The sequence below is a fragment of the Ictalurus furcatus genome, chromosome 4, assembly GCF_023375685.1.
Source record: "Ictalurus furcatus strain D&B chromosome 4, Billie_1.0, whole genome shotgun sequence".
Lineage (NCBI taxonomy): Eukaryota > Metazoa > Chordata > Actinopteri > Siluriformes > Ictaluridae > Ictalurus > Ictalurus furcatus.
Window position 1 is genome coordinate 29,805,480 of NC_071258.1, and position 15,640 is coordinate 29,821,119.

Sequence of the window (15,640 nt, forward strand, 5' to 3'; positions counted from 1 at the left end):
ACTCAGTGCATGCACACACACACACAGAGAGAGAGAGAGAGAGAGAGAGAGAGAGAGAGAGAGAGAGAGATGTCTGGTAAATGATTGGTTCACAGCCTAGGACCCCAGTCATAAGAAGAAGGAAGGAGACGTATAAATACAAACAATAGTAGCAGAAGTGGAATAGAAGCCGAACACACAAATACATGAAGAGATGGTGGAAAAAAGGAAAGTAAAGGAGAGAGGACATTGGGCTAGTAAAACAGAATTCATTCTGGCTGTAGCAGGAGACATAGTGGGTCTGGGCAATGTTTGGAGATTCCCCTACCTCTGCTATAGGAATGGAGGGGGTAAGAGCACTGAAACAGATAACCATATTTATTGGTCTTTATTGAGGTATGTTTAAAGATTACAAATGAAGGATAAATAAATAGGATTCTAGTATGTTAAAAGAAAACATTACTTTAGTTGATGTATTTTCAGATTTGATAAGTCTTGATATAGATTCATGTAAATTATTTTATTAAATATTTTTGATATGTTCGGTATGATGCCCCGCGACAGACTGGTGACACATCTGGGGGAGAATTCTCTCGCCTTGTACCCAGTGTTGCTGGGATCCTTCTGGTTACTGAAGATTAATGTATGAAGTTTAGTATGAGTTTGATATGTTCATGTGTTATCAGGGGTATTCTTGGTGCCTTACCTGGTGCTTGCTGTGACCTGTGGTTTGCCACTATTCCTTCTGGAGACAGCTATGGGACAGTACACACAAGAGGGTGGCATCACCTGTTGGCAGCGTATTTGTCCACTGGCTAAGGGTGACACAGTTCTTTTAAATATATATATATATATATATATATATATATATATATATATATATATATATATATATATATATATATATATATATATATATATATATATATATATATATATATATATATATATAGCCTTTTCACACAAAAGTTCTAAAAGGTTGTAGTTTAGTGCTGTCCCTGCTCAAATTAGTAGAATCTGAAGTATTGTACAAATGTAGCGCACTCATTTTCAATGTGTAGGTTTCTTCCCCCTGTACATACAGTACATTGTTTCTTTCTTTTTTTACCTGCATAAATTCAAGATATTATAAGGCCATAGAAAAACATTAGATGGAAATGGCTTTATTGGAAATATTTGACCTGTGTACTGTTAAGAACTTCATTCTAAATTATTGTCTTTTTGTCCTTTGTCAGGTGTTCGATATGCCGGTCAGTTGCTTGAACTCTATGGCTGCGTGTTATACATCATAATACTTGCCTGGGCACTGCTTTATTTGGTCTTATCCTTCAAGTTTCAGCTTCCCTGGGCCAGCTGTGATAACATCTGGAACACAGGTATGAAACAGAATCAATAGTGCCTTGAGCTGTTGCATATGAAAATCATTGTGTGCTAGTCTGGCTATGTATCCACTACTGCTATGTTCAAATTTTCTTAAACAGCTCATACAGACAGAGCAGATTTGGTTGCACATTATTTGGGTAATTCTAGAAATGCTTGGTTAGTTCTGATACACCGCAACATTTTAAATTTGGATGTTCTAGCTGGGAAACACTTAAGTGGGTCTTAATATTATAATGTTGGATATTTTGCAGCGTACTTCTTTAAGAATCAATTTTTAACACACCTCATGTACAAATAGTAATATATAAATACCTATAGCCATTAAATACCATAGGCCTATAGCCTACAGCCATTAATGTCTATACCTTGGGACAAACTGCAAAGAAAAAAATAAATAAATAAAAAATCCTTCATATTTCATGAATGCAAATTTCTAAATATACATAATAATAACAATGCTATCTATCTATCTATCTATCTATCTATCTTAGATGACTGTATAGCTATTGGAAATGATCTTAATTGGACAAGACAGGCCAACTCAACACCAGCAGCCACTGAATTTTGGGAGTAAGTTGCTGTCGTAGAAATTAGACAACACTCGCAGACTCGTCCTCTCAGGTGAAAAGGTTTATTACAGAAGGATGAATACAGGATAAAAGAATGCAGGATAGAAGAAAACAGGATTGAATAATGAGAGCGCTCTGAGGCACTTGGCATGATACACTTTTATTAACCGATAAGGAGTAGTTTGAGGCAATTCAAACAGGCTTTGTTTCAGGGTCGAACCCTTAACAGAATAGCATATTTGTGTCTCTGTAAGCAGATAAACATTCTGTACTATTTTAAATGACAGGACATGACCTTCTTTGACGTTATCCTCAGATGGCGGCTCTGCTACCATTGGTGTGTGAGTGTGTGAATGAGAACCAATGTAAAGCGCTTTGGATAAAAGCACTATATAAATGCAGACCATTGACCATTGACCATGAACATGAACAGAACAAGAACAAAACTATTACAAAGTAAAAATGCATAATTTCCCTCACATTGCATGTACAGTATCTCACAAAAGTGAGTACACCCCTCACATTTTTGTAAATATTTGATTATATCTTTTAATGTGACAACACTGAAGAAGTGACACTTTGCTACAATGTAAAGTAGTGAGTGTACAGCTTGTGTAACAGTGTAAATTTGCTGTTCCATCAAAATAACTCAACACACAGTCATTAATGTCTAAACCGCTGGCAACAAAATTGAGTACACACCTAAGTGAAAATGTCCAAACTGGGCCCAATTAGCCATTTTCCCTCCCCGGTTTCATGTGACTTGTTAGTGTTACAAGGTCTCAGGTGTGAATGGGGGGCAGGTGTGTTAAATTTGGTGTCATCGTGCTCACACTCCCTCATACTGGTCACTGGAAGTTCAACATGGCACCTCATGGCAAAGAACTCTCTGAGGATCTGAAAAAAAGAATTGCTGCTCTACATAAAGATAGCCTAGGCTATAAGAAGATTGCCAAGACCCTGACACTGAGCTGCAGCACGGTGGCCAAGACCATACAACGGTGTAACAGGACAGGTTCCACTCAGAACAGGCCTCGCCATGGTCGACCAAAGAAGTTCAGCGTCATGTCCAGAGGTTGTCTTTGGGAAATAGACATATGAGTGCTGCCAGCAGTGCTGCAGAGGTTGAAGGGGTGGGGGGTCAGCCTGTCAGTGCTCAGACCATACGCCGTACACTGCATCAAATTGGTCTGCATGGCTGTCATCCCAGAAGGATGCCTCTTCTAAAGATGATGCACAAGAAAGCCCACAAACAGTTTGCTGAAGACAAGCAGACTAAGGACATGGATTACTGGAACCATGTCCTGTGGTCTGATGAGACCAAGATAAACTTATTTGGTTCAGATGGTGTCAAGCGTGTGTGGCGGCAACCAGGTGAGGAGTACAAAGACAAGTGTGTCTTGCCTACAGTCAAGCATGGTGGTGGGAGTGTCATGGTCTTGGGCTGCATGAGTGCTGCCGGCACTGGGGAGCTACAGTTCATTGAGGGAACTATGAATGCCAACATGTACTGTGACATAATGAAGCAGAGCATGATCAGTATGCAGTATTCCAGCATGATAACGACTCCAAACACACCTCCAAGATGACCACTGCCTTGCTAAAGAAGCTGAGGGTGAAGGTGATGGACTGGCCAAGTATGTCTCCAGACCTAAAGCCTATTGAGCATCTGTGGGGCATCCTCAAACGGAAGGTGGAGGAGCACAAGGTCTCTAACATCCACCAGCACCGTGATGTCATCATGGAGGAGTGGAAGAGGACTCCAGTGTCAACCTGTGAAGCACTGGTGAACTCCATGCCCAAGAGGGTTAAGGCAGTGCTGGAAAATAATGGTGGCCACACAAAATATTGACACTTTGGGCCCAATTTGGACATTTTCACTTATGGGTATACTCACTTTTGTTGCCAGCGGTTTAGACATTAATGGCTGCGTGTTGAGTTATTTTGAGGGGACAGCAAATTTACACTGTTACACAAGCTGTACACTCACTACTTTACATTGTAGCAAAGTGTCATTTCTTCAGTGTTGTCACATTAAAAGATATAATCAAATATTTACAAAAATGTGAGGGGTGTAATCACTTTTGTGAGATACTGTACATGTAAATGGACTAAAGGTTGTCATTTTTATAACATAGTTAAATCCAATATCCATAAGACTTCCTGGATGAAAAGTGCTGTTGAACATGTGTACTAGGTTGCCAGGTTACCATTTCAAGTATTTTAGACAGAAAGGGATGTTTGGTGAAGGGCTGTCATAAACACTGCTTTTGTCAAGTCCAAGACAAGTCCAAGACAAGTCCAGTGCTGGACAAACAGAAATCGAGTCAAGAAAAATAAGGTCAAAGTCAAGATTAAGATTAAGTTCAAATGAAAGCAATGCAAAGTCAAAATTGACGATTTGAAAACCATCAAATCCTATATGAGGCCAAAAGTTACTTCAAATTATTGGCTTTATGCACATGTTGTGCCAATATTTAGGCTGTTTTCTAGAAAAAGGAACTTTCCTCTGTCAAACTTTGTACATGCAAAAATAAAAGACTACACAAACATTTTTTTTTATATATTGGTTGAGACCAAGACCATATTTAGAAAGATCAATGTCCAAGACAGAGACAAGTCCAAATACATATGCAAGTCCAAGTACAAATTGGAGTGAAATCCAAGTCAAACTGAAATCGTACTGAAATCGAACTTCCGAAATCGTACTTGTATACACTTTAATCGAGCTGTTCTGTTGGTCAGCAAAGGATCCACACACACATCCCCCCCCCAGCTCCCCCCTTTCATGAATCTCTAGTGGCATCCCTGGTTGGAACAGTGGATGCCACATTATGCTTAAGCACATCGACAAATAACACTACATGAGTCACAAAATGTTCCAGAATATTATTCTGTTTTTTTTTTTTTTTTTTTTTTAATTGATCACATTCACTCCACAGGAGAAGAGTGCTTTCTATCTCTAAAGGCATTGAAGATATTGGAAAGGTCAACTATGAGATTGTCTTATGTCTAATTGCGATGTGGATCCTCTGCTATTTCTGTATCTGGAAAGGAGTCAAGTCTACAGGGAAGGTGTGTTCATATACTTTTATTCTGTACTTAGCTATGAATTATATATCAATTCTTAAAATGGCTAATTTATACATTTATACATTTATGGTCATAAAGCAGTATGAAACAGTAAGGCCTACTTTACATCATATATTCTATATCCTCTCTTCTCAGGTGGTGTATTTTACAGCAACGTTCCCCTATGTGATGCTGCTGGTGTTGCTGATTCGTGGACTAACTCTGCCTGGGGCCATGCAGGGTGTTAAATTCTACCTCTATCCTGACTTTCAACGGCTGTTGGAGCCTCAGGTGCTGCAGCCGCACCACATGCAAATAGATAGTCATGGTGAAAAACAGTACATAAAGACTGACATATTGAAATCATTTTTTTAGTTGTTTATAGAATTGAAGGAGGGTGTATTTTCTTTTCTCCTGTATATGGCATTGGGGTGTTTAATTATCTTTGATGCTTGATTGTTATTCATAAGGATTTTATTAATACATAATACGAATTTTGCCACTCTGGCTGATTGTCTATTTTATACCTGATTTATTTTTAAACTCTTACATTTGATGAAATCTTGTAATTATGAAAGGCATATTTTGAAGCAAATGGTTGACAAATTCTTGGCATATAAAACAAAAATCAGGTATCAAAGTTGTAGTTTGGTAATCACTGCCATTGTTCATTTCTCTGTCGTGTTTGGGTGGATGTGCAGGTATGGATGGAGGCAGCCAGTCAAATTTTCTACTCATACAGTATAGGTGTTGGTGTATTGACTGTACTAGGCAGCTACAACCAATACAACAACAACTGCTACAGGTGAACTGAACATTACACAACTCCTGACATTTTGTCAAATACGTCAGAAAGTTTCTATCTGAGGCACCCAACTTACTATAAACTAACTGTATTTATACAAATGAGAACCAAATGAAACTCAATCTCACATTCACCCAGGAGTGACAGCAAATTAAAAAACATGTATGGATATGAAAAATCCTTTACATACTTTATAATACGTCTTATAATTCTATAGAATTATGTATATGTATGTATGTGTTTTAGGGACTGCTTTTGGCTGTGTCTGCTCAACAGTTGCACCAGTGTTGTAGCAGGCTTTGCAGTGTTCTCAGTTCTGGGCTTCATGGCTCATGTGCAAGGTGTTCCTATAGAGGATGTGGCCGAGTCAGGTATCACCCATTATATATACAGGTTTAGGATGTTTGGCAATATGATGAAATTTGATTTGGTAATTTTACACTAAATATAAATAAAGGGAAACAAGATGAGGTTTTTTCTTCAGGTCCTGGCCTAGCTTTCATAGCGTATCCTCAGGCAGTTGCTATGATGCCTCTTCCTCAGCTGTGGGCTGTGTGCTTCTTCCTTATGATTATTCTTCTGGGTCTGGACACACAGGTACACACACACACACACACACACACACACACACACACAAACCTACTACTGTTTCATCATACTGCCGTACTTGTGCTGTGGTCCAGTTTATTACAATGGAGGTGATCATTACATCAGTGACGGACATGTTTCCCCGAGTGCTGCGTAGAACTGGACGGCGTGAGATCTTCCTGCTTCTCTTCTGTGTTTTCTGTTTCTTCTGCCAACTCATCATGGTCACAGAGGTGAGGACAATGAGAAAAACTGACCCATCTGAAGCTCGATGTACTCAGAAAGGTATTGTTGTGGATAAAAAAATGTCATAAAATAAACATAAGGGAGACCTAGCATCCAGCAAAGGGGAGAAGAAGAAAAGACGGGCACCTAGACACATAGAAGCGGGATTAGGCGGACATTGACAAATTGGAATTACACTTTAAAGATCTTTAAGAGCAGTAGTAGTCAAAAAAGTCAAAAAGAGGTATACGAGCTGAGCTGAGGAGGGCTAATACACACACACACACACACACGCTCGTACAGTCAAGGGCGGGCAAGTAGACACAACATACACACACACTCTCTCTTTCTCATACACACACATGAATAACTTCAATAATATCTTATAGTAATAGAGAAACTCTCTATAAAAAAACAGAATAGTAGGATATGCAGGACAGTAGAACTGTAATGATATTAAGAAGTTGGAAGTACAGTAAACCGCTTTTTAAGTAGTATAAATATATATAAAATAAGAAATATAGTGCAAATATGAAAATAAATTATAAACTAGAAATACAGGAAAATGTAAACTTACTCATGACTCAAATGGTGAGGGTTCTTGTCTCGCAAGGAAGGCCTTAATTTTAAGAAAGAACCATGAGGAGCCATTTATAAGGGTGGCTGAGTCAAGCTGCCCCCCCCCACCCCCCCCCCCCCCCCCCGCGAGATAACAGTAAGACCAAGGTCACTCTAGATTGTTTAGTTTTGTCCACTTTCTATTTTACGGGTTATTCAAACTCTCTGGTTTCTATTCTCTGGGTAAATGAAAAACGAAGTTTCTGATACCCTAGGTAAATGAAAGACGAAGTTTCTGATGCCCTAGGTAACTGAAGATTCTGGTTTCTGATCCTCTGTGTAATTCAAAACTCTGGGTTTTTATTTTCTGGGTTATTAGAAATGCCTGGGTTCTGATTTTATGTGTAAATTAAAACCCCTGGTTTCAATTCTATGTGTAAGTGAAATAGCCCTTTTCTGGAACATAAGAGTAAGGTAAATGAGCTCTTTTTTAACCCTATTGGTAGTGAGATCATAGTCTTCTTGAAACATCTGGGTTATTTAGTGTGTAAATACAGTATAAATACTGGAGCTTAAGCTCAGGGTATTGGGATCACCTCTGAGAATTCTCATCGGTGTGGATCTCGTGTGGTGGAATGGAACAATAAAGCTGGACCCTTGCTTCTTCTCACTCACGGCTGGTGTATTTTTTTCTATCTCCAACTGGGCTCAGAGGTAGATGTGAGTATTGGCTTCTATGTTGAATTTTAAGTGTTTTTGGGTAATAGGCTAAATTTGAGCCAACAGTATACAGTAACTGAAGAAGAAGCATAGTTGTAAATGGAATGCATTATATTTAAGATTGATTCATCTGCAGCAAATGACTACGTATTGAAACCTCTGTTTTGTTGTTTTGTGTTGACACCTGAGGTTATTAGATTGTTTTTTTGCATTTTCTGTACCACTTATCCTACATGGTCATGGGGAGCCTGGAGCCTATCTCTGGGAACATTGTGGACACCCTGGAGAGGGTGCCAAGCCATTGCAGGGCACAATCACACACATACACACTACAGAAAATTTAGAGATGCCAATCAACCTGTTTTTGGACTGGAGGAGGTACCTGGAGGAAATCCCCAAAGCACAGGGAGAACATGCAAACTCCGTGCACACAGGGCGGAGGAGCGAATTGAACCCCCAACCCCGCAGGCATGAGGCAAATGTGCTAAACACTAAGCCAGCATGCTCCCTGGTAGAAACCAAATTATTGTCATTTAGGCCCTGATAAAAACTTTGAATTTATTTGCATGTAGTGCAGCTGTAGCACCTGAGGTTCCAAAAGTTCAGGATAGATTCAGGATAGAGGGTGAATTTAATTATCTTCATGGCTCCATGGAACATCAGTCCATAACGTGTGGGAACGTGTTATGATTACTAGCACTTGCATTTTCTTTTCTAATGCAGCTTTCTTGTCTCCTGCAGGGGGGGATGTATGTGTTTCAGCTGTTTGACTACTACGCCTGTAATGGAGTATGCATCGTCTTTATCTGTGTGTTTCAGTGCCTGGCAGTGGGCTGGGTCTTCGGTACTAAATTTACAATTCATAATAAATGTATATATTTCTAATGTACAAACATGCAAAAAACAAAAGAAAAAAAAACCCACGTTAATTTTTGTAAAAATTTACATAGATTATGGTTACGGTTGAATTTGCGATCATATCTGCTCTCCAATAAATTTTTCCATAAGATAATTTTCCTAGAATAACACAAAACCCGTTAGGATCAGGCAAAATGAGACAAATGACATCTCTGTTCCAAGTAATGGGAAGAGTCTTCCCAAGAGTAATGCGAACAGTATTTACGACAAAAGTAAATAATTAGTGAGCATGGATTTAATTTACTGAAGGTAAAATCAGAGCAAAAAGCTTAATAGAAAATAAAGAATAAAGAAAATTATCCAGTGTTGGTTATGAATGTAAGTATATGTACGGATGTCAGTTAGTCCAGTAATTAGGGTCCCTGTAAGGAATTGGAGGAATTCCAGGAATTCCTTTTTTTTTTCAAATGTCATGTCATTGTGCATATTTGATCCTTTTTTATGTATAATGTCCAATAATACAGTGACAAAACATAAACTTACCATTTATTCTTACTCTGCACACACAGTATTATTTCACACATGTCAAGACAAGATTAAATGTTTAAGATGTAAGCCTTCACTGAATATATAGACATAAAATAAGTCAATATCATGTTAATTAATACCTCCACACATCCACCACCTTTTCTATGGTGTCAATTCTTCAAGGCGCTGGACGAATGTCTGAGGTCATTGAAGATATGACAGGGTCATACCCTAACATCATCTTTCGGATGTGCTGGAAATATGTCACCCCATTTCTCTTACTGGTAAGCTTTTGTCTGTGTGTTTGCTTCATTCTTGTTTAAAGTATAACGGATAATCTGATATTTATAGTCACGAAAAGCTACAGATCAGATATTTACCATCTTTACAGTTTTATCTCAGTTCAGAAATCTGGAATCGACTTACCTCTCAAACAAAATGACCTTTTAAAATATATTTAATATTGTCCTCAAAAATCATTACATATATATATTTTTTTGTATTTACTGTGTGTATTTAAAGACATGCATTTATATAAAACAAATATCTTGAACTGGTAGTGCTGAACTTAAAGCAGTTTGTTGACAGATTGGACAGTTCACCAGAAAATATGACTTATGTTCAATATTGGACTTTTTTCACCAATATGCCTATTGTTCCCTGCTGCCATTCATATACTTTGTTTTCCACTAACAATAACTTCTCTCTGTATCCCAAGGTATGTTTCATATATTTTTTGGTTGACTATCAGCCTTTGAAATACAACCGCTGGTACGTGTACCCAGACTGGGCGTATGCACTGGGCTGGTTGATGGCTCTGTCTTCAATGCTGCTGGTTCCTGGATGGGCATTGGGCCGCCTTTGCACATTGAAAGGGAGCCTCAGACAGGTGACGACAGACACAAAGGAATAGTTTACACTCTCCTTGAAGTTTTCCCACATTTTTAGTGTCACTGAAAAACTGAAATTGACTTAACTGGGATTATATAAATCCACACAAAATAGCCTATAATATTGAAGTCGGGGGAAAACATCAGTATGCAAAAAAAAAAAAAAACCCAAAAAAACAACAACCCACATTAATTAGTTCTGGTGCAACCTCTTGCTATCAGCTGTCAAGTAATTAGATGATAATTAGATTAGATTGCACCATTAAAGTGTCACATGATCTCCATATACTGTAAATAAATCAAGTACTCAGATAGCCCTAGTGGCGGAAAAAGCAACCTTCCATTCGTTGCCTCTGCGGATGTGAATAAGGTTATATGCTCTGGTCAACTTGGTGAAAAAGAACAGGAATTGCACAGTTGAATGATGGCTGATGAAAAAGTGCATACTGGTATTTAACAGCTGGTATTTCTAGTTCAAACCTCTATGCATGGGAGAGACCTTGTTTTTTCTTGGCTAAAAACAATCCAGCAGAATCTGGTAATGTGGAGGGATGAAAAAAAAAACATAAATATACTCAATAGCTTTATTCTCGTCTCACACTGTAAAAAGAACACTGTGAAAAAGAAATGTGCAGTAACTGGCTTGCAGCAATTAGCTAGTAAGTTTCTATAGTACATTCCACAGTATGCTTACTGTACATTTAAACACAGTACCTATAAAATACTGTAATTGCCATTACAGTAATAATTACAGTACTCTTACTGCCATCAGAGTAATAGGATGCTGTATTTTTTTTTTTTTTTTTTATCAGAGCAAATATAAGATTACAGTAACAGGCATTACTGCATTCATTTTGTGTACTGGAAAACGAAGACACTATTTTTGTCACATATATGACATTTATTCTATAACGTCATTCAACTTTCAACATTGTAAAATGGACAACACGTAGACACTAATTAGATTTTAATTTGTATTTTTCATTTTGGAAACATTTTTTATTTTGTTTTGTAAACAACACTACTTTCCTGTAGTTTCCAGTAGCATGGTACAACAGTATACACCCACCCACACCTACACACAACCACACACACCAGATAACAAAATCTATTCAAATTTCACGTGCAAACAGTTTATTTTGTGAATATTATGCACAATAGCTTACTAGCTAAGGAGGGTTCCTCTGCCTATCTCTCTCTCCCAGTGCAGTCTTAAATGTAAACACACGGGTAACTTTACTAAAGGAAACATAATGTAGCATTGCAAAAATAATGAACGAAGTTACCTTGCTGAAGCCAAGGGCTGAAGAAAGTGTGTAATCTTGTCAGTAAGCTCTTGCAACAAAATAGTGTGGAGAAAAGCAGGTGGCCATCAGCATATCCTTATTCTCCTATGTGCTGGAAATAATGCAAAGTGTACTATCAGCAAAGATAGATTATTGTTTCTACTGCTCAAAAAAATAAAAATAAATCCAGCCCAAACTTACTGTATTGTGATTCCCAGGAAAAATTATGTTTACTGTAGAATTCACCCAACGATGAAATTTGACCATGATACTCTGCAGATCTAGAGCAACGTGCTGTATACAGGTTCTACAGTAAGCATTCGTTCATGGTACAGTAATAATGCTGTACAAAACTACAGAAATGTGTTACAGTGCAGGACAGAGGATATATGTCAGAGTATGAGGTGGATTGTAGACTGGGCTCTCTATGGATGTGGAACGCATTGAAATATGTCATGGCAACTTGAGGCATTTCTTCCAGTAGCGAGTAGACCAGATTGTCATCTATCCTAACTGCCAGTTCATAGAGGTGTGAAGATGTAACCAGGGTAAGTTGAGAACTACCTTATAGGAGGTTGAAGAAGGTGACCACTTAATTGTGAATGGCACCTATGGTCATGCTAATGGCGTCTGTGATTTTTATGATGGGGCCCCCTGCAATTGGTACACCATCAATTGCTTGCCCAGAGATGGATCTTCTGAGAAGGTTTGTGTGTACCTATTTTTTTAATCAGTTTTTTAACCAGACCTACTGTCAGAAAATTAGGTTCTGCTATAAGGGATACGATTTGTTTACGTTTAAGTAAAAGAACAAATGAAACAGAATTACTTAAATACGTACTGTTTCACAAATGTGCTACTAACGTGAACCAAGTTTGCTAGTGATCAGGTGAGTGAGATAAATCACTAAGTTCATGGTGGATCTGGAGTGGACTGGGGAGTGGTGGCTATAGTCCCGAAGTGGATCCTGATGTGATCATTTTGTGTAGATTCATAACATAATATAATCCCAATTATGTCCATTTTAGTTCCAGGATGTAACACTACAAAATGTGGAAAAGGGGGTGAATAATTATGAAAGGCACTGTCTGAGGTTTGGATTTTAAAAGTAGGTGTGCACAAGTATGCAACTTTGAGTTTGATGTCATAGCTGATTTATAAAAATACCTGATTAAAAAAAAGTTTTTTATGATTTTACTATATTACTTACATTCATATTTTATTGTTTATTATATTTTATTATATTCTAATTTATACTTTGAATAATATAAACATATAAAGGATAAATGAACTTGCATCTCTTCACAGCGCTGGCTTTACCTGTGTGGTCCTGACAGCAAGTTACCATTGACCCAGATGCAGAGAGCTAGAATGCAATCAGCAGTTTGACAAAGCCAACAGTACTGCACTGTAAAACTGGATAGTTCATCTAACACAAAAAATTTGAGGAAACTAAGGATTACCTCAAAATTTTTAAGTTTATAAATCAATTTCTTTAAGCCAAATACACTTAAATATAACAAAAATTTAACTCAAACTTGTTATAACTGTCATGATAGTTGTTAATCATCACCGATATTGGATTAGGGCCGATCCACAAGATGGATGAGCAGCACTCAGACGCTTGCTGCGGGCCTGCGGGTCTGACTCTCCATGCCAAAGACCTGGGCAAGACAGGCAGGACCCTTGTGGGCACCGGAACTGCTTTGTGGTCAAGGATGGATTAAAAACTGGATTAAAAAAAAAAACAAAACAACTTGGCTGATACACCCTGGAGGCCCCCACGCTCCCCTGCGACGCATGCTGTCCATGCCAAAGGTTCTAATGTGAATGCTGTAATGTGAATGCTGGCAGTGTTGGTATTAGCAGCAGTCTTGATAGAATCCTTGGCATTGTTCACTATTTCAGCATTGTTTCAGTTTCAGTTAACAACAGTGCTCGGTTCTCCACTACCACCTAAAATAAAATCTCAACTAACAGTTTAAAATGGATTGATATCCCTGGTACCTTGGCCAATGTTGCTATCTCTCTCAGTTCTTTCTCTTTTTTTTGGTAACTAATCCACTACTCAGCTTTTGTATGTATTAGCCAGGCATCACACAAAAGAAACGATAAGATACCCAGATGCATGTCTGTGTTACCTTAAAAATAAAACCAATAAGATTGCTTAATAAATCATCATTTTTTCCATTTGAAAACTATCATTCTTTCATTTATAAACTTCCAGCTCACATCCCACTGGACCTAGTGTACCCTGGGCAAAGACCGATGGTTAATCTGTCTTTGGTTATTCTGACCTAAAAGTCCAACTTTTTTCCAAAATCTGAAAGTTCATGGACACCTGACCATTAAATTCTGACCAATGTGCTTGTTGAATATCCCATTCTAGATTTAGTCCCCCTTTGCTGTTATAATAACCTCCACACGTCTGGGAAGGTTTTCCATTAGATTTTGGAGCGTGGCTGTGGGGATTTGTGATCATTCAGCCACAAGAGGTCAGTCACTGATGTCGGGTGAGGAGGCCTGGGGTGCAGTCGGTGTTTGAGTTCATCCCAAAGGTGTTCAGTGGAGTTGAAGATGGGGCACTCGAGTTCTACTCCAAACTTGGCAAACCATGACTTCATGGACCTCATTTTGTTCATAGGGGCATAGTGATGCTTGGACTGGTTTGGACCTCTTAGTTCCAGTTAAGGTAAATTGTAATGCTAAAGCATACAAAAAGACATCCTGTACAATTATGTGCTTCCAAATCCATGCCAACAGTTGTGGAAGAACCACATATGGGTGTAATGGCCAGGTATCCACAAGCTTTTGGCCATGTAGTGTATATCTATATTATGTCACACCTCAGATGACCACTAGAGGGCACTTGGTAACCGGAGACTAGTCATCCCTCTTCACTCTACAAGGCATATGTAAACGTATGACCTCAAATGTATGTACTGTATGTAGAATATTTTTGGTAAAAATTTAATTTCTTTATTTCTTTAATTCCCCAGATGTTTCTCTGTGGTCGTGGCTTTGAGATATTGATTGGAAGGTTGAGAGTTCAAGTCCTGTCACTACCAAGTTGCCACTTTTCAAGGCTCTTAAACTCCAAATGCTTAGTTTAGTTTTATGTTGTATTGCATAAAAGTAGTTGCCAAATGTAATTAAATTAAGCCATTTCAGTATTGGTTCCTGAAGTGCACTCAGCTCAGCAACTTGGATGACAACAGTATCACTGTCCAAGCTCATGAGAATATCTTTCTTGTTGCACATGAGCATTAAAGCATTCAGGTTCTCCCAGGTGAACATGCTTTCAAATCAGTGCAGGCCAAAGTGGTTGGATTTCATTCAGTTTCACATGAATGAACATTGTCAGAACAGGTACAATCCCCCTCCCTTAACCCTAACTTTAACAACCATAACTTTTCATATAAAGTGTTTGTAGGTGTGAGAACATGCTGGTCTCTGCTTGTTAGTTCTACTGTCTGTTAAATTATCCACACACAAGTGGGTCAAATAGAACAAAGATGTAACAAAGAAAGTCTTTATTTGTCACAAATAGATTACAGTACAGTGAACTTTGTTTCTTCGCATATCCCAGTTTGTTAGGAAGTCAGGGTTAGAGTGCACAGTTAGCCACTGATCCACCACTGCCCTTAATAAACATGAAAAATACGAATTAACAAATTATTGCAAGTTGCATTCTAATAGAGCTAACTATTGCTTTAAGTGCATCAAAGTATGCAAGAATGTGTAACAACTGTTGGATGCCTGTAGACAAACCCTGGCTGAGTTTCCTCCTCTTTGCCTTGGTAATTTCATTACAGCTCTGTGGGCTATAATGTTCCTTTATTGTGACCACCAAGTAAATGGAATCTTGAAACTGAAACCGAATCCTGCCTCACCAGCATAGATAAAGCTTTTGCATCGAGCTCCAGGATTGTCAGAATAAATACATACTGTAGTCATAAATAAACAGCATGAATAAGGAACAATACGGTTCTCCCCAAACCTTTATAGGCAGTGGTGGCTCAGTGGTTAAAGGCTCTGGGTTACTGAAGGTCAGGAGTTCAAGCTCCAGCACTGCCAAACTACCACTGTTGGGCCTCTTGGGCAAGGTCCTTAACCCTCAATTGCTCAGTTGTATAAATGAGATAAATGCAAGTTGCTCTGGATAAGTGTGTCTGCCAA

The 15,640-nt window shown here is 38.4% G+C and overlaps 1 protein-coding gene across 1 annotated transcript; it reads left to right on the forward strand.

The window, feature by feature from the left end:
- On the forward strand, positions 1-13,412 carry LOC128606978 (sodium- and chloride-dependent GABA transporter 2). Its single transcript, XM_053623562.1, has 13 exons — positions 1-329; positions 666-800; positions 1,215-1,355; positions 1,854-1,932; positions 4,874-5,294; positions 5,705-5,808; positions 6,055-6,179; positions 6,293-6,405; positions 6,492-6,629; positions 8,641-8,743; positions 9,469-9,569; positions 10,004-10,174; positions 12,770-13,412. Exons 1-13 carry the CDS (start codon positions 194-196, stop codon positions 12,848-12,850), a joined length of 1,848 nt encoding a protein of 615 aa, XP_053479537.1. The 5' UTR covers positions 1-193; the 3' UTR covers positions 12,851-13,412.
- Positions 13,413-15,640: the final 2,228 nt, after the last annotated feature.

Excerpts from the sequence above, each read along its gene's own strand:
- LOC128606978 (XM_053623562.1), top strand. The coding sequence starts at position 194 with ATGGTGGAAAAAAGGAAAGTAAAGGAGAGAGGACATTGGGCTAGTAAA. Across the intron at positions 330-665 it reads CTGCTATAGGAATGGAGGGG|GGGTATTCTTGGTGCCTTAC; the intron begins GTAAGAGCACTG and ends ATGTGTTATCAG. Across the intron at positions 8,744-9,468 it reads GGCAGTGGGCTGGGTCTTCG|GCGCTGGACGAATGTCTGAG; the intron begins GTACTAAATTTA and ends CAATTCTTCAAG.